The sequence below is a fragment of the Temnothorax longispinosus genome, chromosome 2, assembly GCF_030848805.1.
Source record: "Temnothorax longispinosus isolate EJ_2023e chromosome 2, Tlon_JGU_v1, whole genome shotgun sequence".
NCBI lineage: Eukaryota > Metazoa > Arthropoda > Insecta > Hymenoptera > Formicidae > Temnothorax > Temnothorax longispinosus.
In genome coordinates, this window is record NC_092359.1 from 10,513,118 (window position 1) to 10,538,941 (window position 25,824).

The 25,824-nt window shown below is 35.5% G+C and overlaps 3 protein-coding genes across 3 annotated transcripts; all 3 read right to left on the bottom strand.

The window, feature by feature from the left end:
- Positions 1–563: 563 nt before the first annotated feature.
- Positions 564–4,302, bottom strand: LOC139808938 (protein unc-45 homolog B-like). Its single transcript, XM_071771478.1, has 3 exons — positions 3,949–4,302; positions 3,437–3,871; positions 564–2,998 (listed from the first exon to the last, which is right to left on the bottom strand). The coding sequence occupies exons 1-3, from the start codon at positions 4,240–4,242 to the stop codon at positions 1,334–1,336; spliced, it is 2,394 nt and encodes a 797-aa protein (XP_071627579.1). The 5' UTR covers positions 4,243–4,302; the 3' UTR covers positions 564–1,333.
- A 3,551-nt stretch (positions 4,303–7,853) lies between these two features.
- On the bottom strand, positions 7,854–8,585 carry LOC139809156 (protein unc-45 homolog B-like). Its single transcript, XM_071771864.1, has one exon. The coding sequence runs from the start codon at positions 8,583–8,585 to the stop codon at positions 7,854–7,856; it is 732 nt and encodes a 243-aa protein (XP_071627965.1).
- Positions 8,586–10,037: 1,452 nt separating this feature from the next.
- Positions 10,038–24,124, bottom strand: LOC139809167 (protein unc-45 homolog B-like). The gene is made up of 9 exons (XM_071771878.1): positions 23,981–24,124; positions 18,341–18,560; positions 17,508–17,771; positions 16,838–17,079; positions 16,301–16,453; positions 15,818–16,225; positions 13,836–15,480; positions 11,204–11,446; positions 10,038–10,426 (listed from the first exon to the last, which is right to left on the bottom strand). Exons 1-9 carry the CDS (start codon positions 24,122–24,124, stop codon positions 10,038–10,040), a joined length of 3,708 nt encoding a protein of 1,235 aa, XP_071627979.1.
- Between the last annotated feature and the right edge of the window lie 1,700 nt (positions 24,125–25,824).

Sequence of the window (25,824 nt, forward strand, 5' to 3'; positions counted from 1 at the left end):
ATAACATGAGATATTTCTAAACGTTTCTCTAATGCTCTAATTGCAATTTATTCAGGAGAACTCTTGTACTGTGTTTAATAGCCTTACAATGTAATTACTGGCTGGTTTGGCTTTACCGTTTCACTTGAATAAGATATATATAGCGTGATCGAGCGGGGATGAAACGTTTTGCTTTACTTGTCTCAACGATCAATTCGTCGAGGTATTTTCGGGCGAATTGTAATAATTTTACGTTGGTTACGAATATCTTTATTACATTGAATTGGATCACGTCGCACGCGGCAAGCTTTTATTCAGATGATCGCGGCGAAACAGAACAGAATGTAGATCCTTTACCTGTCAGATAACTTTCTCTTGGTTCTCTCGTGTTGCTCGAGCTCTCAAACTTCCTGTGCTCGCTCTATGTTTACGATCCTAGGACTTTTCAAGAAGTAATTTACACCGATAACCATTATTCGAAAAAAGCACTGTATGCCGTCTCGTTGGATTAGAATTTTATTCGGATTGACTTTTATTAGCCATGTAACTGGCGTAGCTAATGAGACACCTTTCGCTGCGCGTCACGCGTGACTTTCGAAAACGCGGATTCGACCGCGCGTAAAACCGTCAGATTTTTTGCAGAATTCAGGATGAGACATTGGATCAGTTTTCTATTGCTGAACTGGCTGCACTAGTTCAGCGTTTATCTTTTTTAGATTATTTGAGCTGTGACGAGTAGACTGCTCAGATTTTTTTTAATTTTCTGTAGAAACATGAGAAACAATAAAATCTTCAAAGATGCGGATTCGGCATTTGAAACCGTAATAGAAAACATAGAAAGCGTTAGATAGCTTGTAGACCTAATAATATAAATGTATATATGCAAATGTATATACAATATATTATTATAAAATATATACATAGGTTCATTTGTTGTCACAAGATGAACAAACTTTAGCGATGCAAAGAGAAGTTTTGCAAGAACCAGCCGCCGAAATGAAAACCGTTTATACATCCTCGGCACTCTCCAAGCTCCACCGATTGCTGGCAACAGCGAAGAATGGAATTTTAACCTGCATGAGCAACAATCAAGAATTCACAAAGAGATTTTTGTAGAGACATAGCGATGACCCAAGTCTGTCGAGAAAGAGAATGCTTCTGTGCCTGAAGAAGCTAGAATGTTATTTATCATGGGTAAAAAGCGCCGGAGCACGAGTCTTGTAAATGCAAAGTTTCATTATTTATTAATTATACTGTACATTGTGCTGTCATTTATTAAAATAAAAAATAATATTCTATTAATGTGTCATTTAGATCCCAATTAATTATTCACATTTAATCTTCTTAATTGAATTTAATCTGTATTATCAGTGCTATCTGACGATTTGTTTCCTTCGACATTTCCCTCGATATTGTCCCATTCCGCAACAGCCTCTAGAACAAGGGATGCTAATTTCTTGATCTCCTTGTTTTGCATGGTGTCATTCTTGCTCAATGCCTTCACTTGTTCCATTATTGTATCCATTTTCATGAGTTTTACAGCGACGTCTTTCGTACTTTTCATCATATTTAACGTAATTTCGGTACCTTTATGTTGTAAGTCATTGTATCGATCATTGAGTAAAAAACGTAGGTATGTCAGCCAAAAATCCCAGCCGATTAATTTTTTGCAAGCCTCTTCGCTAGCTGCCGTTAACGTTACAAACATTCCAGCTAATTCCTTCTTTGTATAAATTATATTTTCATTTGTGTCGTCCACCATGGACGACATCATAGATTCACGAAGTTGATCAGATCTCTGCTCAACAAGTTGAAAAGCAACTTTACGGCACGATACCAAATTGTTTGTGAGTTGTATGGACGTTCGCTTCAACTGGTTGTCATTGTCACGCATACAGCGCTCGATTTTCTCATATTTTGTCTTGAATATATGTTCTCGGATGCTGTTGTTGACACTAGCTAGATTGCACAAAGCTGTTAGAGCATCGCATCTTTCATTAATGGAACGCTCTGGGTTCAAGAGATGTGAGATCGGCTGTACAACCTCCATGATTATCTGACCGGGAAATGCAACTTCAGGAGATGTCGTGAGTGCTAGATAGACCAGGGCTCGCGTAGCATCTATCTTTCCCTTGTCTGTGCCATTTAGCGCTAACAACAACAATGCCTCCGTACCGCCTTCTTGAATAACTATTTTTCTCAACTCCTGTCGACTGCATATCGCGTGGAAAACGCGGGCTATCAATTCCTTGCTATTCTCGCTGCCTGTTTTAGCGAGGCTCACCAAAGCGCTGGTCATGCCGGCATGCGCTAACACGCGCTGTCTTTCTCTCACGTTGTTGTCCGCGACCTGTATGAGTTCCTTAAGATAAAAACGATCGACAAACGTTTTCTTCTCAATTATAAGATCTTCCTTGTCATAAGCGCTGCACAAGTTCACCAACAATATGTCCACTTGATAGAGAATCGATTGATTTTCAGTCTTGGCGAACTCGATTATCGCTTCAACGGCTTGTCGGTCTTCGATCAACGTGTTTTTGACTACGGGATTGAAAGTGAGATACGACAGACCTGCAACGGCCCATTTTCTCATATCTCTCTGAGGACTGATCAAAAATTGTCCGCAAATCTCCAGCCAAACAAATATCCGCACTTCATCGTCGACGAACATATAGGCAGCCGGGAAATATTTTATCTCTTCGAATTTGCTCATCTTGCAAATATTCACGAACGCTCGAACCTGAATTGATTTGAATGATGTCAGGTTCTCAAGATTACTCGGGTCCTCAGAATAACACAGTTTTTCCAATATAGGAAGACTTTCACGTATGAACATGATGAATTCGTCATATTTGGTTACAACGACATAGATAAATTCGCAAATCACTTTTTGTAGCAATAAGTCATTCTCATTCCAAAAATTCACAATTATCATGTCAAATCCGTCTGTAGTAATAATTGTGTTTGCAACATTAAACGGGCCGAATGTTAAGGTTATCATCGCAACTATTGCATTCACCTGTAAAAAAAAAACGGTTAATAAGTTATGAATTTTTACGTTTTGTGAAACAATAATTATTTCAAATAAAAAATTAAGGGACTTTATTTTTATATCGCTTAATTTACATATATTGCTTAATTTACATATATAATATATATATAATAATTATTTCTTTAAAAATCAAAACAGTTTCAGTGTTATTAAACTATGATTGAAAATAGGTAAAATCTCTAATTAAGAGTAAATTAAGCTTCAGAAAATACGATAGATAAACAAGTCATTCTTCAATATATTTTGATTAAACTTTGTTATAATCATGTATTAACTTGAAACTTATAGAATACACAATATCGACAATTTCACAAATATATTGTACTATAGTTAAAAAGATGCTCGGTCTCTTATTTTACAACAATTTAAGTCATCAGAAAAGATCAAAAGTTACAAAATTCATACATGACATTCTACGTTAGTCGAATTCAAATCTTCTCTAATAAATTTATTAATGATGTTGAAAAATCCTTTCTTATCATTTTCATCCAAGTTTTCATCGATTTTTGTTAAACACACGCTGGTTATAGTTTGTGTGGAAGACGTAATATCCAACGAATTGCAATATTCGCTCTGGCATTGACTGGCTACCTCCATTAATCTTCGCAAACCGCCAAACTCGATCAATTGTTTGGCCCAATTTAACGCAGTATAATGAATGTTACGTGTAATAAATTTTATTAATGCGTCTCTAGCAATGCCTGTTGTCGTTTTATTTACTATTTTATCCAACAAGGATGACAGATATTTGTCAATTACTTCTTCATGCATCTCACACAAAACCTCGTCGGGTTTTGAATCGGGTTCATCGTTCATGCCGCTGTAAGTGTTCAATATAATCTAAAACAGAATTACGCAATAAATCAATTACTAAAATACGTGTATACTATCTACATTCTCTAGTCGATAATATTTACCTGTAAACAGTATTGAGACGCGTTGACTCTCTCTGTAGATTTGCTGTTCATTATATTCAGACACCAAGGCAAAACAACGTTTATCATAGTGGACTTACAATTAGTTCGACTAACATTGTTTTTGCATAACTCGGCTACAATACGAATCGCGCTACAGATCACTTCATCATCCTTTCCTACTTCCTTTATGAAGATTTCGTAGGCATCACTTCTCCAACGTGTAAGCCTAAGCAGAGTAATCACGGCGTTTTCACGTTTCTCCTGATCTGCGCTCACGTTAAATGCTAGATCCATTATTTGTGATACCTAATACAAAACAAAAGTTAACGTATATTTAAATATAATGGTTTGTAATAAAAATATGAACTAACTGCGAAAGATTATATTTGTATGACGTTAATATTTATCCATATAATGTGTAGATTATTAATCGATAAGAAGAAATAATATATTATATAATAAGAGAGACAATAACTCAAATCCGTTTGTCAAATTATATGTGCATGATATTGAGTGAAATAAGAACTCTTATTAAAATATATATATTGAACATGAAAAATGTGTTATTATTTTTATATTATCTGCTATCACCAAATTAACGTGTCTTGCGAGTTGATGGGTTTTTGTAGTTATATGCATATTTATTTTGATATTAATACTTGCTTTTTCCTTAATATATTTGTCTGAAATTTTACGAAATTGCCACGCTATATAAAGATGTGGTAAATCATTTGAGCCAGATGTATCATTTGAGCCAGATGTATCATTTGAGCAAGATGTATCATTTGAGTAAGATGAAATAATTTTCTCGTCCTCATTCTTCTCGAATGCCTCCTCGAATCTTTCTAACTCTGTTAATGCTAAAAATCTGCGAAACAATGTTACGGGAACGTTAGGGAATATTTTTAACACACTGTTGCAGTCTTCAATCGCTTCATCGTAATTGCCCTGCTCAAAATATGCGGCAGCTCGATTATCGTAATACAATCCTTTCTCAGCGTCGTCTGTTGCTAGTTCAATTGCCTTCGTGTAGTGACTTAAGGCTTCGGACCAATTGCCATTGTTAAACTCTTTATCACCCTCCTCATTCCATTTCTGTGCAGTCATATCTAACTCTGCCATGATAGAACAAAACTACAACACAAAACCAACACAAACCATATATAATGTTGCAATGTATGTTTTAACATAAATAGACTCTCTATGACATATTTTATACATGTATTATTTTAAATGTGAAAAGCCCAGATTATAAACTTATTACAAAATAATTATACGCGAGTATAAGACATTAATGAGTCAAAAATAAACTTACAGTTTAATAATAATAACATTGTATTTTCTAACGTAAGACCTGGCATATAAATCATAATTGATTGTTGCAACAATTTTTATATTAGAGAGCAGATAGCTAACTTGCACTAGCATTGAAGGACAAATTTATTTTCGGTAAATTCTCTTCGACATAAATATAGGAGCATTGGGGTTAAATATATACTGAACAATATATGTTATCGACCTACTGATTGTAATTCAATTATTATCGATCATCGCGACAGTTCGGGTTTGGATCGACAACGATTCATGACATTACACGTAGATACTTCAAATAGTTTTAATGCGAGAACAGCAATTATGTGCATTTCGCTGCAGTAGTCAGGGGCAATTTTACACTTCTCCTTTTTATGAATCGAAAATTTAAATTCTTCGAAGAAAGCGTATCCGGGAAGGCGTGCGATTTATCTGAGACTCGCGAGAAATTCAATTGCGTGAGATTAAATCTCGTTCTATTGATATTTATGTCTAATATGACGGTATTTAATGTTTCGTCAACCAAGTGGTTATTTCGGTTTTTTTCTTTGACACATCCAGTTCTTTGGTCTGTTCAAACCAGTTCGAACGTATGTATCGTGTAAACATCAGATCGTCACAACGGTCGGTGGCTGAAGGGTAGCATAAGAAAATAAAGACTCGAGCAAGAAGGACTTTAGATTCGTGAAGGATCACATTTTGACGAGATAAATATTACAGTACACAAAATTTAATTTTTCATTTACATAAAAAAGAGACATTAATACATTATTATATTATTATAAAATTTATTATAAAATTAGGATGTTTTGTCATTCGTCGCTGATCTTTCTTCATACAACGTACATGAGATGTTTCTAAACGTGCGTTTATGTTAATGCTCTAATTGCAACTCATTTAGGACAACTCGTGTACTGTTTAATAGCGCTACAATGGAATTACTGGCTCGATCACTTAGCTTTACTGTTTCACTTATGTAAGATATACAATATTGTGATCGAGCGGGGGGATAAAACGTTTTACTCTACTTGCCTCGACGATTCGTCGAGCTATTTTCGGGCAAAATGTAGTAATCTCACGTTGGTTACAAATACCTTTATTACATCGAATTGGATTACGTTGCACGCGGCAAGATTTTATTCAGATGATCGCGACAAAACAGAACAGAATGTAGATTCTTTTACCTGTCTCACAGCTTTCTGTTGGTTCTCTCGTGTCGCTCAAACCTTCAAACTTCCTGTGCTCGCTCTATGTTTACGATTCTAGGACTTTTCAAGGAGTAATTGAAACCGACAAGCGTTATCCGAAAGAAGCACCGTGTGTCGTCTCGTTGGAAAAGAATTTCATTCGGATTGGTTGTTATTAGCCATGTGACCGGCGTAGCTAATGAGACACCATTCGCTGCGCGTCACGTGACTTTCGATAGCGCGGATTCGACCGCGCGTAAAGTCGTCAGATTTTTCGCAGAATTCAGGATGAGACATTGGATCAGTTTTCTAGTACTGAACTATCTGCACTAGTTCAGCGTTTATCTTTTTCCTTCCAATGTGGAGTAAAAAAGATGACCTCTGAACTCGTGCAGCCAGTTCGCAGCAATAGAAAACAGTCGAGCTTTATTATTACAGTGATAAGCTCGAACTTTTGAACGCAACGTACGACATTTTAACGTGTCGAACGTGATATATTATGCGCTTCCCGGTATATCGCTCTTTACATTGGAGGTTATTTGAGCTGTGACGAGTAGGCTGCTTAGGTTTTTTTTTTTATTTTCTGTGGAAACATAAGAAACAATATCAAATCTTCAAAGATTCGGCATTTGAATCTGTTATAGAAAACATAAAAAGCGTCAGTAGCTTTGTACACTTATATATAATCATATAAATGTATACATTATAATATATTATTATTAAATACATATATAGGTTGGATTGATTATTGCGACAAGATGAACAAACTTTAGCGGTGCTAAGAGAAGCGCTTCCATTTTGCAAGAACTAGCCGCCGAAATGAAAATCATTTATACGTCGTCAGCACTCTCCGAGCTTCACTAATTGCTGGTAACGGCGAAGGATGGAATTTTAATCTGCATGAGCGGCAATCAAGAATTCACAAACGGATTTTCGCAGAGACATAATAGCGACGACGCAATCCTGTCGAAAAAAAGTCCTTTCTGTGCTCGAAGAAGCTACATAGAATATTAAATTTATCGTACGTAAAAAGCGCCGGGGCAGGAGTCTTGTAAACGCAATAAAGTTCTATTATTATTATTAATTATACTATACATTGTGCTATTATTTATTAAAATAAAAAAACAATATTCTATTAATGACATTTTAGATCCCAGTTAATATTTACATATAATTTTAGAAAATCGTCATGTTTTACATTTTATCAGTGCTTTTGTGATGATTTGTTCCCTTTGACGTTTTCCTTGATTATGATCCATTCCGCGGCAACCTCTAAAGCAAGAGATGCTAATTCCTTGATCTTGTTTTGTACGGTATCGTTTTACTATATTGTACGTTTGGATTAAAGAGGAAATAGCGTAGCTTTTTCATCGAGGAATTCAAGTTGAGTATTTTCTCACAAGTCTTTTACTGACCGCCGTGATCCTCGCTATAGACCTCCAGTATCAACTGTCTTATTATCTTCATTTTTGTCGATTCGTCGTTCCACAATGTATCGAACACAAGATACATAATTCTAGAATCTAGCTCGCGACATTGGATAGCAATTTCACGGCATAAAGTCAAATTTTCAAATAGTAGTGCGGATTTGAGTTTCAACATGTAGTTATCCGATTTTACATAGTTGGTGAATTTCTCAAATCCTGCCTCGTTAAATATACGTTTTCGCATCTTGTTGTTGACGCTAGCTAGATTGCACAAAGCTGTTAGAGTCTCGCAAGTCTCATTTACGGAACACTCCGGTTCCAGGAAATTTACGATCGGCCGAACAACCTCCACGATTAGCTGACCGGGAAATGCAACCTCAGGATCTATTGTGAGTGCCAGATGCACCAAGGCTCGCGAAGCGTATTTCTTTCCCTTGTCTGTGCCATCCAGCGCTAACGACAACAATGCCTCCGCCCTGCCTTGTTGAACAACTACTTCTCTCACTTCTTCTGGAATACATATCGCGTTGAATACGCGGGCTATCAATTCTTTGCAGTTCCGTTTGTCTGTTTTGGCGAGGCTCGCCAAAGCGCTGGTGACACCGGCCTTCGCTAACGCGCACCGTCTTTTATTCACGAATTCGTCGGTGTTCAGTTTCTCGTTTTGCCCGAAAATGTGATGATACCGGCCAAACTTTAGCAATTCGTTCATCTCGGGTATGAGTTCTTGATTGTCATAAGCGTGTTACACAAATTTACGAACGTCGTGACCACGGCATAGAGTACCGACTGATCGTCAGTCTTGGCAAGCTCGATAATTGCTTCAATGGCTTCTTCGTCTTCGACCAACTTCTCTTTGATCGCGGCGTGGGTAGTAAGATACGACAGGCTTATAATGGCCCATTTTCTCATATCTTCTTTCTTGGGATTGATCAAGAAACGTCTAGAAATCTTGGCCATAAGGGAACGAATTGAAAATCGCGATATCGCGTAAACTGATGCTCTCTTCGAATCTGCTCAACTTGCACAAACTCACAAACGCTTGGACCCGAATTGAATCATCTTTAGATCGATACAGGTTCTCCAATGTTTTTATACCTTTTTCAAGGAACACGTTGAGATAATTATACTTAGTCGCAACGGCAAAGATACATTCGCAAACCACTTTCTGTTGCAATATGTGATCCGTTTCCGCCATAGCGAAAATTATCTCAAATCTCCCTTTTTTATAGATAATTGCGTCCGCAACATCTAACGGGCCAAATATTAAGGTTGTTATCGCAACTACTGCACGCACCTGTAAAACAATCGATTAAATTATGATTTTTTTGGTGAAACAATAATTAATCAAAAAAATATTAATATACAGTTAGATTTTAATTAAAAATAGGAGGAATTTCTGGTTGGAGAAATTAAGAGAAACTAAGTTTCAGAAAATACATAAATGAAAAAGTCACAGTCTCCAATAAATTTTGATTAAACTCTCATATTTTATAATCGTATTTTAATGTAAAACAGAATATACAATACTGATAATTGAAAAAGAATTATATTTTGATATTTTTGCTTAAAAAGTAGAATTTAAATTGCTCAAAAACGCTATAATTAAAAAGATGACCCTTAAGTTTAAATAATTTAAATAATAGAAAAAGATGTCGAAAAATACCGTCAATTCTGTACTAAGCAATGTATAAGACAAATGCAAATTGTCTCCAATAAAGTCATCGACGGCGTTGATAAATGTTCTCTTATCATCATCATAGTACATCTTTTCATATACTTTTGCTAAGCACACACTGATTAAAGATCGCGTAGAAGACGTAATGTTCATCGAGGATTCTTTGTATTTGTATTCCTTCAATTGACTGGCCACCTTCATTAATTTTTTCAAACCGTCAAATTCAACCAATCGTTTGGCCCAGTCTAACGTAGCATAATGAATGTTACGTGTAATAAATTGTATTATTGCGTCTCTAGCAAGGCCTGTTATCGTTTTCCTTTTTACACTATTCAACAAGCACGATAGAATCGTGCCAATTTTTTTCTTATGCTCTTCGCACAAAGCCTCGTCGGGTTTTGAATCGGGTTCATCATTCATTCATGCCGCTGTAAGTGTTCAATATATTCTGAAATTGAAATAACCAAGAAATTATTAAATTATTAATTACTGAAGTACGTGCATGATAACTACACGTTTTTCGCTCAAAATATTTACTTGTAAATAATATTGAAACGCGTTGACTCTCTCTGAAGATGTGCTGTTCATCATTTTCAGACAAGAAGGCAGACCGACGTATTTCATAATGGATTCGGTTTGATTAATATTGTTTTTGCATAACTCGCCTACAATACGAATCGCGCTACAAATCATTTTCTCGTTCTTTTGCAGTTTCACAACATGTGTGATTTTGAATAAATTTTCCTCTTCGAAGATCTGCTCGGCACCAACTTTCTCACGTGCGAGCACAAGCAAATTATAATTATTCATAGCGGTTTCTCGTTTCTCCTTTTCTGCACTCATGTTAAATGCTAGATCCAACACATTGTGTATACCTATATATAATACAAAGCAAAATTAAGCGTATACTTAAATATAATAATCTGTAAAAAAAATTAAATAACTATAAAAGATAATATTTATGACGTGTTTTTTATCCATTTAGTGTGTGTAGACTATTAACGATAAGAGCTAATAATTACATAATAATAAAAACAAAAACTTTAATCCAATTGTCAAATTAAATGTTGCATTGAGTGAAAAACTCTTACTAACTCTTACTCTAACTCTTATTATACTAATATATCTAGTATGAGAAATGTGTTACAGTTATTATACAATAAAAAAACTGATAAAGGATGGCTATGAGAGTCAGACGCAGTTATCAGTGCGTAAAAGATCCAATTCACTGATTTATTCAATAGTGTATATATTCGTACGTTTCGGCTCGGGATTGAGCCATCTTCAGTAAAATATACAAAAATTAATTAATAATTGCTCCCCTTCTCCATTCTTATTCAGTGAGTTTCTTTTTTGATTCTTGACTATTCATTTTTTGAGTTATTATACAGTTATTATCGAGACCAAATTATCATGTCTTGCTAGTAAATAAACTTTTGTAATAGTTATGTACATATTTACTTTGGTTCTAATTTCTGCATTTTTGTTAAGACGTTTTTGTAGAATTTCAAGTAAGCGCGCCGCTGCGGATCGAACAATTTGGTTATTTGAGTAAGATGAAATAATAATTTCCGCATCCCGATATGTCTCCTCGAATTTCTCTAACTCCATTAGCGCTTGACATCTGCGATACAATGCCTTGGGATCACTACGATGTATCATTAACGCCATATCGCAGTCTTTAACCGCCTTGTCGTAATCATGCAGCATTAAATAAACGGCAGCTCGATTTTTGTAGTACACTGCAGCTTCTTCAGCGTTGTCCTCTGCTAGTCTCAGTGCGTTTGTATAGTGATTCAGTGCTTTAGCCCAATTGCCTTTTTTATACTCTTCATTACCCTTCTCTTTCCATTCCTGTGCGATCATATCTGACTCTGTCCTGATGGAATCACTCTCTACAATACAAATTATATAATGCTGCATTATATGTTTTAACATGGAAAGATTGTCTGTTATTTATATATTTTATATGTAGTATTTTAAATGCGGAAAGTATATAAATGACGCAATTATTACTAAATATTTATATGCAAGTATGAGACATTAATGGAGAAAAAATAAACAACAATTTAATAACAACAATGCAATTATTAGCATAGGATCTTCATATAAATTGTAATCGATTCTTGCAATTTATATATCGGAAAGCCAACTTTTTTAACATAAAATATCAGGTTCATTTCCGGTGAATTATTGACATAATTAGGAGCATTGAAGCCGCTAATTGCAATTCAATTATTGTCGATCGTGGAAATTCGGGTTTGGACCGACGACAATTTAAAATGCTACACGAAAATATCTTATTTTGTTTTAACGTGAAAAATGCAATTATGTACGCTTCGCTGCAAAAGTCAGGGGCAATTTACGTTTCTCCATTTCTCGTGTCGGGAATTTAAATGCCTCGGCGAGAGCATCCGCTTGTTCTTTTTCGAAGAATTTTCTGATCTAGTACACTAGTGCAATAAATTAGAGTAAAACAAAATATACTTGATTCACTCTAACTTATTGCACCAGTTCAGGAAGTTTTTCGAAAAAGAATAGACGGAGGCTAGTTCAAGAAAGACGTGCGATTTATCTGAGAAGCGCGAAAAATTTATTTGCGTGAAGTTAAATTTCAACATTATTTTTATATGAGAACATTTAACGTGCCGTTAACCGTGTATTTGTTTATCTTTGATACATCCAGTTTTTCTTGGTCTGTTCAAACCCTTAGTTCGGACGTGTTTCGTATAACAGACTGCCACAACTTCCAAAAAATGAATACTCGTTCAACAAAGACTTTAGATTTGTAAGAGGTCACATTTCGATAAGAAAAATATCACAGTACACGGAAATTAATCTCTTTATTACATAAAGGAAAGAGACATTATTATCGCATTGTAAAAGTACCTTGGTCTGAAATTTGTTATGATATTACGATTTATTATAAAATTAGGACGTTTGTCATTCGTCGCTGATCTTTCTTCATACAACGTACATGAGATGTTTCTAAACGTGCGTTTATGTTAATGCTCTAATTGCAACTCATTTAGGAGAACTCCTGTACTGTTTAATAGCCCTGCAATGGAATTACTGGCTCGATCACTTAGCTTTACTGTTTCACTTGTGTAAGATATACAATGTTGTGGTCGAGCAGGGATAAAACGTTTTGCCCTACTTGCCCCGATCCCCGATGATTCGTCGAGATATTTTCGCGCGGCCAAAAAGTAATAATAGTAATCTCACACACGTTTGTTGCGAATATCTTTGTTACATCGAATTGGATCACATCAAACGCGCGGTAAGCTTTCATGTAGATCGTCGGCGAAATAGATCTATTATTACCTGTCGGAGTGCTTTCTCCTTGTTCCCTCGTGTCGATCCTAGTACTTTTCAAAAAATAGTTTAAACCGGGAAGCATCGGCATAGCTAATGAGGCACGACGCTGCGCGTCACGTGAATTTCGAAAGCGCGGACTCGACCGTGTGGAAAGCCGTCAGACTGATGTTTTGCAGAATTCAGGACGAGACATTATACGGTGTCTTATATAAGCTCGAACTCGTTAAACGCAGCGCCCGACGAAACAAAGTTGCGAGCGAAACGTCGCGACGCGACGCGATAATCCGACCAATGACAAACGACCAATAGCAGAGGTGCTCGTTTGAATTACATCGAGATTAACGCTAGGATTCTAGAGTTCTAAATAAGAATGCCCAATCGTCGCCAAGGTACGTACCCACATATGCGCTAACGATCCTAAAGAAGGTAAGAAAAATATAAAATGTTAAGAATGGTATGAAATTTATAATACAAGTTTCATTACAAATAATGATTGCATGCGTCAAATACACCGACGCTTTTTCTTTAACTGTCCAATAAAACCGTGAGCAGTTCTTCCGAAACCGTACAAGAATTTTTACAAGTGCGTGCAATTTCTTCCATTTTGCAAGAATCAGACGCCGAAATGAAAACCATTTATTACGTCCGCGGCACTCTCCGAGCTCCACCGATTGCTAACAGCAGCGAAAAAAGAAATTTTAATTTGCAAAAGCGACAATCAAGAACTCACAAAGAGATTTTCGTAGAGACATAGCGATGACCCAAATCTGTCGAAAAAGAAAATGGTTCTGTGCCTGAAAAAGCTAGAATGTTATTTATCATGAGTAAAAAGCGCCGGAGCACGAGTCTTGTAAATGCAAAGTTTCGTTATTTATTAATTATACCGTACATTGTGCTGTCATTTATTAAAATAAAAAATAATATTCCATTAATGTGTCATTTATAGATCCCAATTAAATTATTCACGTTTAATCCTCTTAATCGAATGTTCTATATTATCTGTGCTTTGTGACAATCCGCTTTCTTCGATGTCTCTCTTGAGCTTGCCCCATTTCGCAGCAGCTTCTAAAACACGGGATGCTAATTCCTTGATCTCCTTGTTTTGCATGGTGTTATTATCGCTCAATTCCCTCACTCGTTTCATTATTGTATCTGTTTCAATGAGTTTTGCAGCGACGTCTTTCGTACTGTTCATCATATTTAACGCAATTTCGGTACCTTTATGTTGTAAGTTATCGTCTGGATCATTGAGTAAAATAGGTAGGAATGTCGACCAAATGTCCCAGCCGAGTAATTTTTCGCAAGCTTCTTCGCTGGCTGCCGTTAGCGTTGCTAACGTTCCAGCTATTGCCTTCTTTGTATGGTCATCTGTGTCGTCCTTCACGGACCAATTCATAAAATCAAAAAGGTGATCAGATCTCTGCTTAACAAATTGAATAACGACTTTATGGGATAATATCAATTGCTTAATTCTCTCATATTCTGTCTTGAAAATATGTTCTCGCATGCTGTTGTTAACACTAGCTAGATTGCACAAAGCTGTTAGAGCATCGCATCTCTCATTAATGGAACGCTCCGGGTTCAAGAGATTTGAGATCGGCTGTACAACCTCCATGATTATCTGACCGGGAAATGCAACCTCAGGAGATGTCGTGAGTGCTAGATAGGCCAGGGCCCGCGTAGCATATATCATTCCTGTGTCTGTGCCATTCAGCGCTAACGACAATAATGCCTCCGTGCCGCCTTCTTGAATAACTATTTTTCTCAAATCATGTTGACTGCATATTGCGTTGAAAACGCGGGCTATTAATTCCTTGCTATTCTCGCTGCCTGTTTTAGCGAGGCTTACCAAAGCGCTGGTCACACCCGCCTCCGCTAACACGCGCCGTCTTTCTTGCACGTAGTCGTCCTCGGCCTGTATGTGATCAATATTAAAACACTTGACAAACATTTCCCTCTCGGATGGGAAATTATAATTGTCATAAGCGATGCACAAGTTCACCAACAATATGTTCACTTGATAGAGAATAGATTGATGTTCAATCTTGGCAAACTTGATTATCGCTTTAACGGCTCGTTGGTCTTTCATCAACTCGTTTTTGACCCCGAGGTCGAGAGTGAGATACGACAGACCTTCAACGGCCCATTTTCTTATATCTCTCTGAGAATTGGTCAAGAATTGTCTGCAAACCTTTCGCCATGTACTTATATGATCCTTATCGAACGTGAGGACAGCCTGCAATTCACTTTTTAACACTTCGAATTTGGTCATTTTACAAATACCAACAAACGCTCGAATCCGAATTGAATCTTTCTGGTTCTCAGAATTATCCAGATCCTCAAAATCATCCGGATCCTCAGAATCATTCGAGGCAAGATGACACAGATCCCGCAATATAGTGAAACTACGACGTATGAACGTGTTGAATACGTCATATTTGGTTACAACGGCATAGATAAATTCGCAAATCACTTTTTGTATCAATAAGTCATTTCCTTTGTCTTTCAAAAAATAAAAAATCTTATCATCAAATCCGTCTTCAATAATAATTGCGTTTGCAACATTAAACGGACCGAGCGTTAATGTTGTTATCGCAACTGTTGCACGCATCTGTAAAACAAACAATTAACAATTTATGAATGTTTACGATTTGTGAAACAATAATTATTTTTTTTAAATCAAGACAGTTTCAATGTTATTAAACTTTTGCTTGAAAATAGAAGAAATCTCTAATTAAGAGTAAATTAAGCTTCAGAAAATACGATAAATGAAAGTCATTCTCCAATAAATTTCGATTAAACTCTGTTATTATCATATTTTAATTTGAAACATATTGAATATACAATATCGACAATTTTTCAAATGTACTATACAATTACAAATATGCTCCTTCTATTTTAAAACAATTTAAGTCATCGGGAAAGATTGAAAGTTACAAAATTCATACATGACATCCGACGTCATTCAAACTCAAGTATCCTCTAATAGATGTATTAATAATGTTGAAAAAATTTTCCTTATCATTTTCATCCAAATCATCGATTTTTGCTAAACACACACTGGTTATAGTTTGCGTGGAATACGTAATATCCAATAGACTGGCTATCTCCATTAATGTTTCTAAACCGCCAAACTTGAGCAATCGTTTGGCCCAGTCTAACGCAGTATAATGTATGTTACGCGTAATAAATTTTATTAATGCGTCTCTAGCAATGTATGTTGTCGTATTATTTTCTATTTTATCCAACAAATACGACAGAATCGAGTCAATTTCTTTTTTATGCATCACGCACAAAGCCTCGTCGGGTATTGAATCCGGTTCATCGTTTATGCCGCTGTAAGTTTTCAATATAGTCTGAAATATAATTACACGATAAATTAATTAGTGAAATACGTGTATGCTACCTACATTCTAGTCAATAATATTTACCTGTAAACAATATTGAGATGCGTTGACTCTCTCTTTACATTTGCTGTTCATCATTTCCAGACACCAAGGCAAAACGTCTGCCACAATCGACTCGACTCCCACAGCATCTAACGGGCTGAATATCAAGGTTGTTATCGCAAGTACCATGCGCACCTGTAAAATAATCAATTAACAATTTGTAAATTATTGCTTGAAACAATATTTGATTTAAAAAAATAAAGATAGCTACAAAGTTATTTAATATTTAATATTGATGGAAAATAGAAAAAATCTCTGATAAACTGTGCTTCAGAAAATAAGATAAATGGCAAAGTCATATTCTTCAATAAATTTTGATTAAACTCTGTTATAACTGTATTTTAATACGTAAGTTACAGAATATACAATATCGACAATTAAAAATAAAATCTTCTTTGACATTACTGTTTTTAAATAGAGTTTAAATTTCTCAAGTATAGGTATGTTATTGTTAAAGAGATATATTCGCCCCTTTTTATTTTAATAATTAGAAAAAACCGGAAATTACAAAATTCATACTTTGGATTCTGTGTCAAAAGGAAGTTTATCTCCAATAAAATCGTCAATGGCGTTGATAAATGTTTTTTTATCATCATCACTGCATATCATCTTTTCATATATTTCTGTTATGTACATACTGATTAGAGTTTGCGTGGAAGAAGTGATGTCGATTGATATTTTGTTTTTAAATTTCATCATTTCACTGGCCACTTCCATTAATTTTTGCAAACCGCGAAGCTCGACCAATTGTTTGGCCCAATCTAACGCAGTATAATAAATGTTAAGGCCATTGCACGTAACAAAGTTTTAGTCATAATCGTAAGGCCGTAAGAAAATAGACCAATCACACTCGATTATTCTTCGAGCTCAAGGAGAATAAATCGACTGTGATTTGTCTATTTTCTTACAGCCTTACGATTACGACTAAAACTTTGTTACGTGCAATGGCCTTTATGCGTAATAAATTCTATTATAATGTGTCTCTAGCAATGCCTATTGCCGTTTCATTCTCTATTTTACCCAACAAGCATGACAGAATCTTGTCAATTACTTTCTTATGCTTTTTGCTCAAAGTCTCGTCGGATTTTGAATCGGGTTCATCGATCGTTCATGCCGCTGTTCAATACATTCTGAAACCGAGAATTACACAACAAATCAATTACTGTAAATACATGTATGTTATAATTACATTCTAGTTGTAAACAATATTCAGATGCGTCGACTCTCTTCGTAAACGTGCTGTTCATCATTTTCAGACACCAAGGTAAAACAACTTTTATCATAGTGGATTTAGTTCGACTAACATTGTTTTTGCATAACCCGGCTACAATACGAATCGAGCTACAGATCACTTTATCGTTCTCTCCCACTTCTTTTATGAAGATTTCGTAGGCAGTTCTCCAACGTGCAAGTATAAGCAGAGTAATCATGGCGTTTTGACGTTTCTCCTTATCTGCAGAGCAAAATTAAGCGTATATTTGAATATAATAATCTGTAATAAGGATATAAATTAACTGTGAAAGATTATGATTGTACGACGTAATATTTAGGTACCCATATATATAGTGTGTAGTTATTAATCGATAAGAAAAAATAATTTCTATATAATAAGAGAGACAAGAACTCATATTCGTTTGTGAAATTATATGTGATATTAAGTGAAATAAGAACTCTTATTAAAATATATTGAATATAAAAAATTGTGTTATGATTTTTATATTATCTACTCCAAATTAACGTACGTGTTTTGCAAGTTAATGAATTTTTGTAGTTATATACATATATGTATCTTGGCATTAATACTTGCTTTGCTTTCAATATGTGTTTCTGGAAATTCACAAAATTGCTCCCTTATGAGCTGAGGTAGCGTATCATTTGAGCAAGATGTGCCTTTTGAGCAAGATGAAATAATAATCTCCACGTTCTGATATGCCTGCTCGAATCTCTCTAACTCAATTAATGCAAAAAGTCTGCGAATCAATGTTATGCGAAAGTTACGATATATTTTTAACTTTAACACACTGTTGCAATCTTTAATCACTTTGTCGTAATCGTCTTGCTCAAAATACATGGCAGCTCGATTATCGTAATACAATCCCTTCTCAGTGTCGTCTGTTGCTAGTTCAATTGCCTCTGTGTAGTGACTTATGGCTTTGGACCAATTGCCATTGTTAAACTCTTTATCACCCTCCTTATTCCATTCCTGTGCAGTCATATCTGACTCTGACATGGTGGAATAACGCTACAACACAAAATATATGATGTTGCAATGCATGTTTTAACATGGAAAGACATTCTATGATATTTTGTAGATGACATATTATTTTAAAAGCACAGATTATAAATTTATTACAAAATAATTATATGCAAGTATGAGACATTAATAGGTCATAAATAGCCTTACAGTTTAATAATAACATTGCCCTTTCTAATGTAAAACCTGCATGTAAATTATAATCAATTGTTGTAACAATTTTTGTATTAAAGAGCTAACTTGCACTAACATTGATTATTAAAAGACAGGTTTATTTTCGGTGAATTATCTTCGACATAAATATAGGAGTATTGGGCTTAAATATAAACTGAATAATGTTATCGATCTACTGACTGTAATTCAATTATACATATGGGCCATTCCGCGTGAACCGGATCAGTCACCTCTCAGAAGTGAATCAAATTTTGCATATTGGTAGTTTCTGACGAGATAAAATATGGTGTCAAATATATTTTTTGTAATTGCAAATTTTTTTGATTTATGAATAATGGAAAATTTACTGACTTTTTAATTAATAATTGCATAACTTTTTTCTTTTAAATGCAATACAAAAATTTTTTAAATAAAAGTTGTCACAAAAGGACTATATTTTATGATGAAATTATTTACAACATAAAAAAAATTATTTTGTACTATTTATTAAACAAATTATTTTTCAATAATTTTTTTAATTGTCAGGAAAACAATCAAAAAATAAAAAAAAATTTTGTTAGAAACTTTTAAACTTCTAATATACCACAAAAAATGTTCGTTAATGTGTTTTGTTTTGTTATCGAGAAAATAATTGTTTAATTTGTGTACGCGTGAAGATTCAGTACTCGGTGCGGCAGCCACGTCTGTACGATGACCGCTCTCGCTCGCTGGCCGCGCGACGCGCTAGGCGAACTTAATATCCAAGTTAATTTTCTCAAAAACGAAATACGATGATGATTCGCGACCACGGTTTGCTAGACTTTTCTCGTTTGCTTCACTCAGACGGAAGTGGATTGAAGATACGGCGAATTTGACCGGGACGCGAATCGCGAACGATTTTAAACGGGCGGCTCCAAGTAATTAATTAAGAGGAACACCTTCTTAGGGCGAGTGTCCCGAGCGGTCTGGTCACGTGGAATTTCTTCCTCGCGCCGGCTTGGTTGTGCACCATCTATCTGCACGCGTGCATATCTTTTTGTTAATAACAAGTTTCTCCTGTACATACAAATCTTCATTTTTCCTACTTCTTTCCTTCTCTCTCTTTCTCTCTCTCTCTCTTTCTCCCTCCCTCTCTCTTTTTCTATCTCCTCCCTCTCTGTCTGATTCTTTGTTCCTCATAAGTTTGAATCTTCAATATTTCTAAAATAGTTGTTGTGCACATAGAATAGCGGTTATCAAACTTCTTTTCGTTTTGTTTCGATTATATTCCTGCAAAATGGGTTTTGTACTCGAAATTTGTAACCCAATTATGGCTACTAAGCTGCAAAGGATTGCAGCACCGTTTTTTGGTATTTTGCAGGAATTTAATCGAAACAAAACGAAAGGAAGTTTGATAACCGCTATTCTATGTGCACAACTATTTTAGAAATATTGAAGATTCAAACTTATGAGGAACAAAGAATCAGACAGAAAGGGTGCTGGGGATAGAGAAAGAGAGAGGAAGAGAGAGAGAGAGAGAGAGAGAGAGAGAGAGAGAGAGAGAGAGAGAGAGAGAGAGAGAGAGAGAGAGAGAGAGAGAGAGAGAGAGAGAGAGAAGGAAAGAAGTAGGAAAAATGAAGATTTGTATGTACAAGAGAAACTTGTTATTAACAAAAAGATATGCACGCGTGCAGATAGATGCGGTGCACAACCAAGTCGGCGCGAGGAAGAAATTCCACGTGACCAGACCGCTCGGGACACTCGCCCTAAAACGGTGTTGCTCTTAATTAATTACTTGGAGCCGCCCGTTTAAAATCGTTCGCGATTTGCGTCCCAGTCAAATTCGCCGTATCTTCAATCCACTTCAGTCTGAGTGAAGCAAACGAGAAAAGTCCAGCAAACCGTGGTCGCGAATCATCATCGTATTTTGTTTTTGAGAAAATTAACTTAAGGCCGGTTTTCACACGCAATGATTGGTGGCGTCAGGCCGCGCCAGTCGACTAATGCCAGTAAAAATGCAAGTGTAAACACTTGATGCAAACTGGCGCTAGTAATGTGGCGTTTACTGGCGGTTATTGGCCAAAGCATATAACCTCAAAATTTGAGGTTATGTGGTTGTTGTCATTTACTGTGTGTTTAATAAATGTTAAATATTTTCCATAGTATACGCCAATCACTGTGTAAATACTTGTGAGTTTGCTAGTCGGTTCTGGCGCCAATGAATGCCAGTCAGTTGGCGCCACTAATCATTGCGCGTGAAAACCGGCCTTTAGATATTAAATTCGCCTAGCGCGCCGCGCGGCCAGCGAGCGAGAGCGGTACAGACGTGGCTGCCGCACCGAGTACCGAATCTTCACGCGTACACAAATTAAACAATTATTTTCTCGATAACGAAACAAAACACATCAACGAAAATTTTTTGTGGTATATTGGACGTTTGAAAGTTTCTAACAAAATTTTTTTTTTTATTTTTTGATCGTTTCCCTGACAGTTAAAAAAATTATTGAAAAATAATTTGTTTAATAAATAGTACAAAATAATTGTTTTTATGTTGTGAATAATTTTATCATAAAATATAGTCCTTTTGTGACAACTTTTATTTAAAAAATTTTTGTATTGCACTTAAAGAAAAAAAGTTATGCAATTATTAATTAAAAAGTCAGGAAATTTTCCATTATTCATAAATCGAAAAAATTTGCAATTAAAAAAAATATATTTGACACCATATTTTATCTCGTCAGAAACTACCGATATGCATTGATTTATTTATGAGAGGTGACTGATCCGGTTCACGCGGAATGGCCCATATTATCGATTGCGACAGTTCGGGTTTCGATCATGACATTACACGATCGATTCATGACATTACACGTAGATATTTCTACTCGTATTAGCGCGAGAAATGCAATTATGTATATTTTGCTACGATAGTCAAGGCCGGGTAATTTACACTCGATCCTCCCTTTCACGAGTCGGAAATTTAAATACTTCGACGAAACGTGTTTGGAAATGAGGCGTGCGATTTATCTGAGATTCGCGAGAAATTTAATTGCGTGAAATTAAATCTCGTTCCATCAATATTTTCGTTTATATGAGAGTATTTAATGTTCCGTCAACCGAGTAGTTATTTTTCGTTTCTTTCTTTGACACATCCAGTTCTTTGGTCTGTTTAAACCAGTTCAAACGTGTTTCGTATAAATAGATCGTCATAAGTCGGTGGCATAAGGGTAACATAAGAAAATAAAGATTTAAGCAACAAAGATTTTATATTCGCGAGGGGTCACATTTCGACGAGGTAAATATTACAATACAAGGAAGTTAATTTTTCAGTTATATAAAGAAAAGAAACATTAATATGATTTATTATAAAATTAGAGTGTTTTCTCACACGTCGCCGCTTTTTTTCGAATCACATGAGATAACGTGCGTTTATGTTAATGTTAATACATTAATTGCAACTCATTCAAAAAAACTCGTGTACTGTTTAATAGCTCTACAATGGAATTACTGGCTCGATCACTTAGCTGTACTGTTTCACTTGTGTAAGATATACAATAGTGTGATCAAGTCGAAATGAAACGTCTTGCGCTACTTGCTTCGACGATTCGTCGAGGTATTTTTGGCCGTAAAGTAATAATAATTTTAATCTTACATGTTTGTTACGAATATTTTTTTATTACATCGAATTGAATCACGCCAGACACGCGGAAATCTTTCATGTAGATCATCGGCGAAATAGAACAGAAAATAGATCTTTTATTACTTGTCGGATTGCTTTCTCTTTGTTGTCTCATGTCGCTCGAGCACCCTCAAACTTCCTAACTCGGTCTATGATTGTTTACGATCCTAGCACTTTTCAAGAAGTAATTTAAACCAGCAATCATCGGCGTAGCTAATGAAGCACGACGCTGAGCGTCACGTGAATTTCGAAAGCGCACTCGACCGTGTGGAAGGCCGTCAGATTGATCTTTCGCAGAATTCAGGACTCAGGACGAGACATTATACGGTGTCTTATATAAGCTCGAACTCGTCGAACGCAGCGCTCGACGAAACAAAGTTGCGAGCGAGAGGTCGCGACGCGATAATTCGACGATATTGTTCGCTGAAGTAACATCTCAAACGACCAATAAGGGTGCTCCGTTTGAATTACATCGAAATTAACTAGGATTCTAGAGTCTTACAATAAAAATGCCCAATCGTCGCTAAGGTACGTACCCGCACATGCGCTCACGATCCTGAAGGCGGTAAGGTAAATGTAAAATGTGAAGAATGGCATGAAATTTATAATAAAGTTTTCTTTACAAATAATGATTGTGCGTCAAATACATCGACGCTTTTTTAACCATCCAAAACCGCGCGCAGTTCTTCCGAAACCGTACAAGGATCTTTACAAGTGCGTTCAATTCCTTTCAATTTGCGAACGTTTCTTCTTAAACAACTGCAGTTTTCATCAAACCATTTTTTTCATTCGTATAAAATTGCAAAGTTACAAGCTGAGATCTCGCGAAGATTGAGTGTTGCAATTGATCGCTCTTTACCTGCTTTGTGTTTTTCACTTTAAAACTCAGTGTTTTTCTTCTCATAATAGATGCAACAAGCGCAAACGTCTGTATACTTGTTCGCGATACAACACAAATTATTACGGGACCGAGCGTTACAAATCAGACACGCACACAGATTTCTCCGAGAGCTTCTGCAGATAATGCATCGAGGTCCTATATAGCTCAAGTCTTATTTAGGAAACCGGTTCAATCGCTATAAGTAAGAAATGATAGAAATACTTAAAAGAGTGCACAAACATGTGCACTCCTGGGAGATAAAGGATAATATCTTAAAAGATAATTCGGACGAGAGGAGCACCAGCGGCGAAAACTATATATTGGATTCATACTACGTTTACGCGAGCCTTACTTTTGCAGTAACTTACGATAATTCACTCGTTTACGCGGAGTAAATTATCGTAAGTTACTACAAAATCCCGTTTACGCGAAGGAATTATCGTAAGTTACTACAGAAGTAACGCTCGCGTAAACGTAGTATCAGACGACGAGCAAGAGATAATTAAGGATTGACGTTTCAAGCGTCGTTTACAATACACGGAGTAAGTGTGGAATAAGGAGTAAGATTAGCAGAGGTTTAAGGGTTAATCTATTACGACAACTAAACGCCAATAACAATTTCCATCTCATCCTGCTTGTGCTTTTTATAGCTTGTGCTTCGTCCAAGATCATATACTGCCATTTTATTCTATTAAAATATTTATAATCGGTAATTACTAATTGATAACTTGTTATCACTACATGGAAAGAAGCTTCCTTTGTGTGCAAATCTTTAGTATCCCCAAATTGTCTGAGTATCTTGCGTTCTTGAGGACTACCCCAGTACGGAACTACTTTTAATACTGGTACAAATCTCGCCATTTCCTGCTGCCAGTTATGTAATGTAGACGCTGGTGATATAATAAGGAGTAAGCATTATAGCCTGTTGTGTCCTGATTGGCCGAGCGTAAGTGTAAGAGTAAGAGTAGGAGTAAGAAATAAAATTAATTTATTTCGCTTACGCTTTTACGCCAGCTTTCTTAAACCGAAAATAGTCCTTTTACGCCTACTCTTACTCTTTACTCCACGTTTACTCCGTGTATTGTAGACGACGCTTCAGAGATTTGTGATCTGATGAGTGCTCGTTCTTACGAATGTGTATCTTTCAGCTTCTTGAATTAGAAACCAGACTGCAGAACGTCCATATCGAAGATCCGAATGAGCTCTAGTTAGCGTTATCCGAAGCAGAGAAACAAGAATTTGAGGCACTGATAAAAATAAAAAAGCGGAAATGTTGATACCCAAGTTAATGTCGTGAAAGACTACCGTTTGGAAAAAAAATTATTTCAGCTCGTTGAAGAGGACACTAAAAAAAGACTTATAGCTTATAGCAATTTTTAAAAAGTTCTGCTTTGACAGACGTACCGTTATTTAACGAAATTCCAGGTTGGTAATAATAAGTTCATATACTCATTATAATATAATTGAAATTGTACAACTAAACGTCATTGTTTGCGTTTAGAAAGCGTTTTAATGTGACGAATGTAATATACGCTTCCGCGTATATCGCTACTACGTTGAAAATTATTTGAACTGTGCCGAGGGGGTTGTCTATGTTTTTTTGAATATCTATGAAAATATGAGGGACAATAAGGTCTTCAAAGATGCGGACTCGGCAATTGAATCCGTTATAAAAAACATAAAAAGCGTTAGTAGCTTGTACACCTGTATATAAATATATTAATGTAAACATTATAATATATTACTAAATATATATTTAGATTGATTTGTTGCCACAACCCTTACAAAAAAGTATTACTAGCTGGTTAGTAATAAATACTTATTTTGTGTATTAATAATACTAAAATTAAGTATTTATTAGTACTTGAATCACTGTGATCCAAGTATTGCATAGTATTTTATTACTGGTCAGTAATTTATGAAAGTAGTATTTAATACAGGACGAGTATTGAATACTTAGTATTAAATTTCTGATGAGAAAGCATTTAATATTAGGTGAAAAATACTTGTGTAATAAATACTTGTGTTGAATTACTGATGAGTATTTCAATGTTAGTACTGAAGTACTGAACCAAGGATTCCATGTGTAATAAATCACTGGCCAGTATTTTAATATTAATACTCAAGTACTGAACTGAATATTCCATGTGAAATTAATCACTGACCAGTACTACAATTTGTATAGAAACATTATAATAAGTAATTCCTGATAATATTAAGGAAAAGAGATAAAAGTAAGGCACAAATACATTTTATATGAAGGTCTGTACTAATTCGTCTTGATAAAAATGTACAAGTTTTGAAATAGTACTGAGGATATCATTTTAATATTCAATTCAAAATTTTATTACTCTTTTTAAACTGAATTTGTTTCTTAAGATGATTTTTGAAAAATTATATATTTGCGCTGGTTATGACACATGTAGACTATATATAACACTTACATCAAATTAAGAAGTAGTCTACCACGTAAGGCAGTTGGCTCACGATCCAGAGGTCCCGAGTTCGATCCCACCAAGGTAAGTGTTTTTCAAATACGAGAAAATATTTATAATTATAGA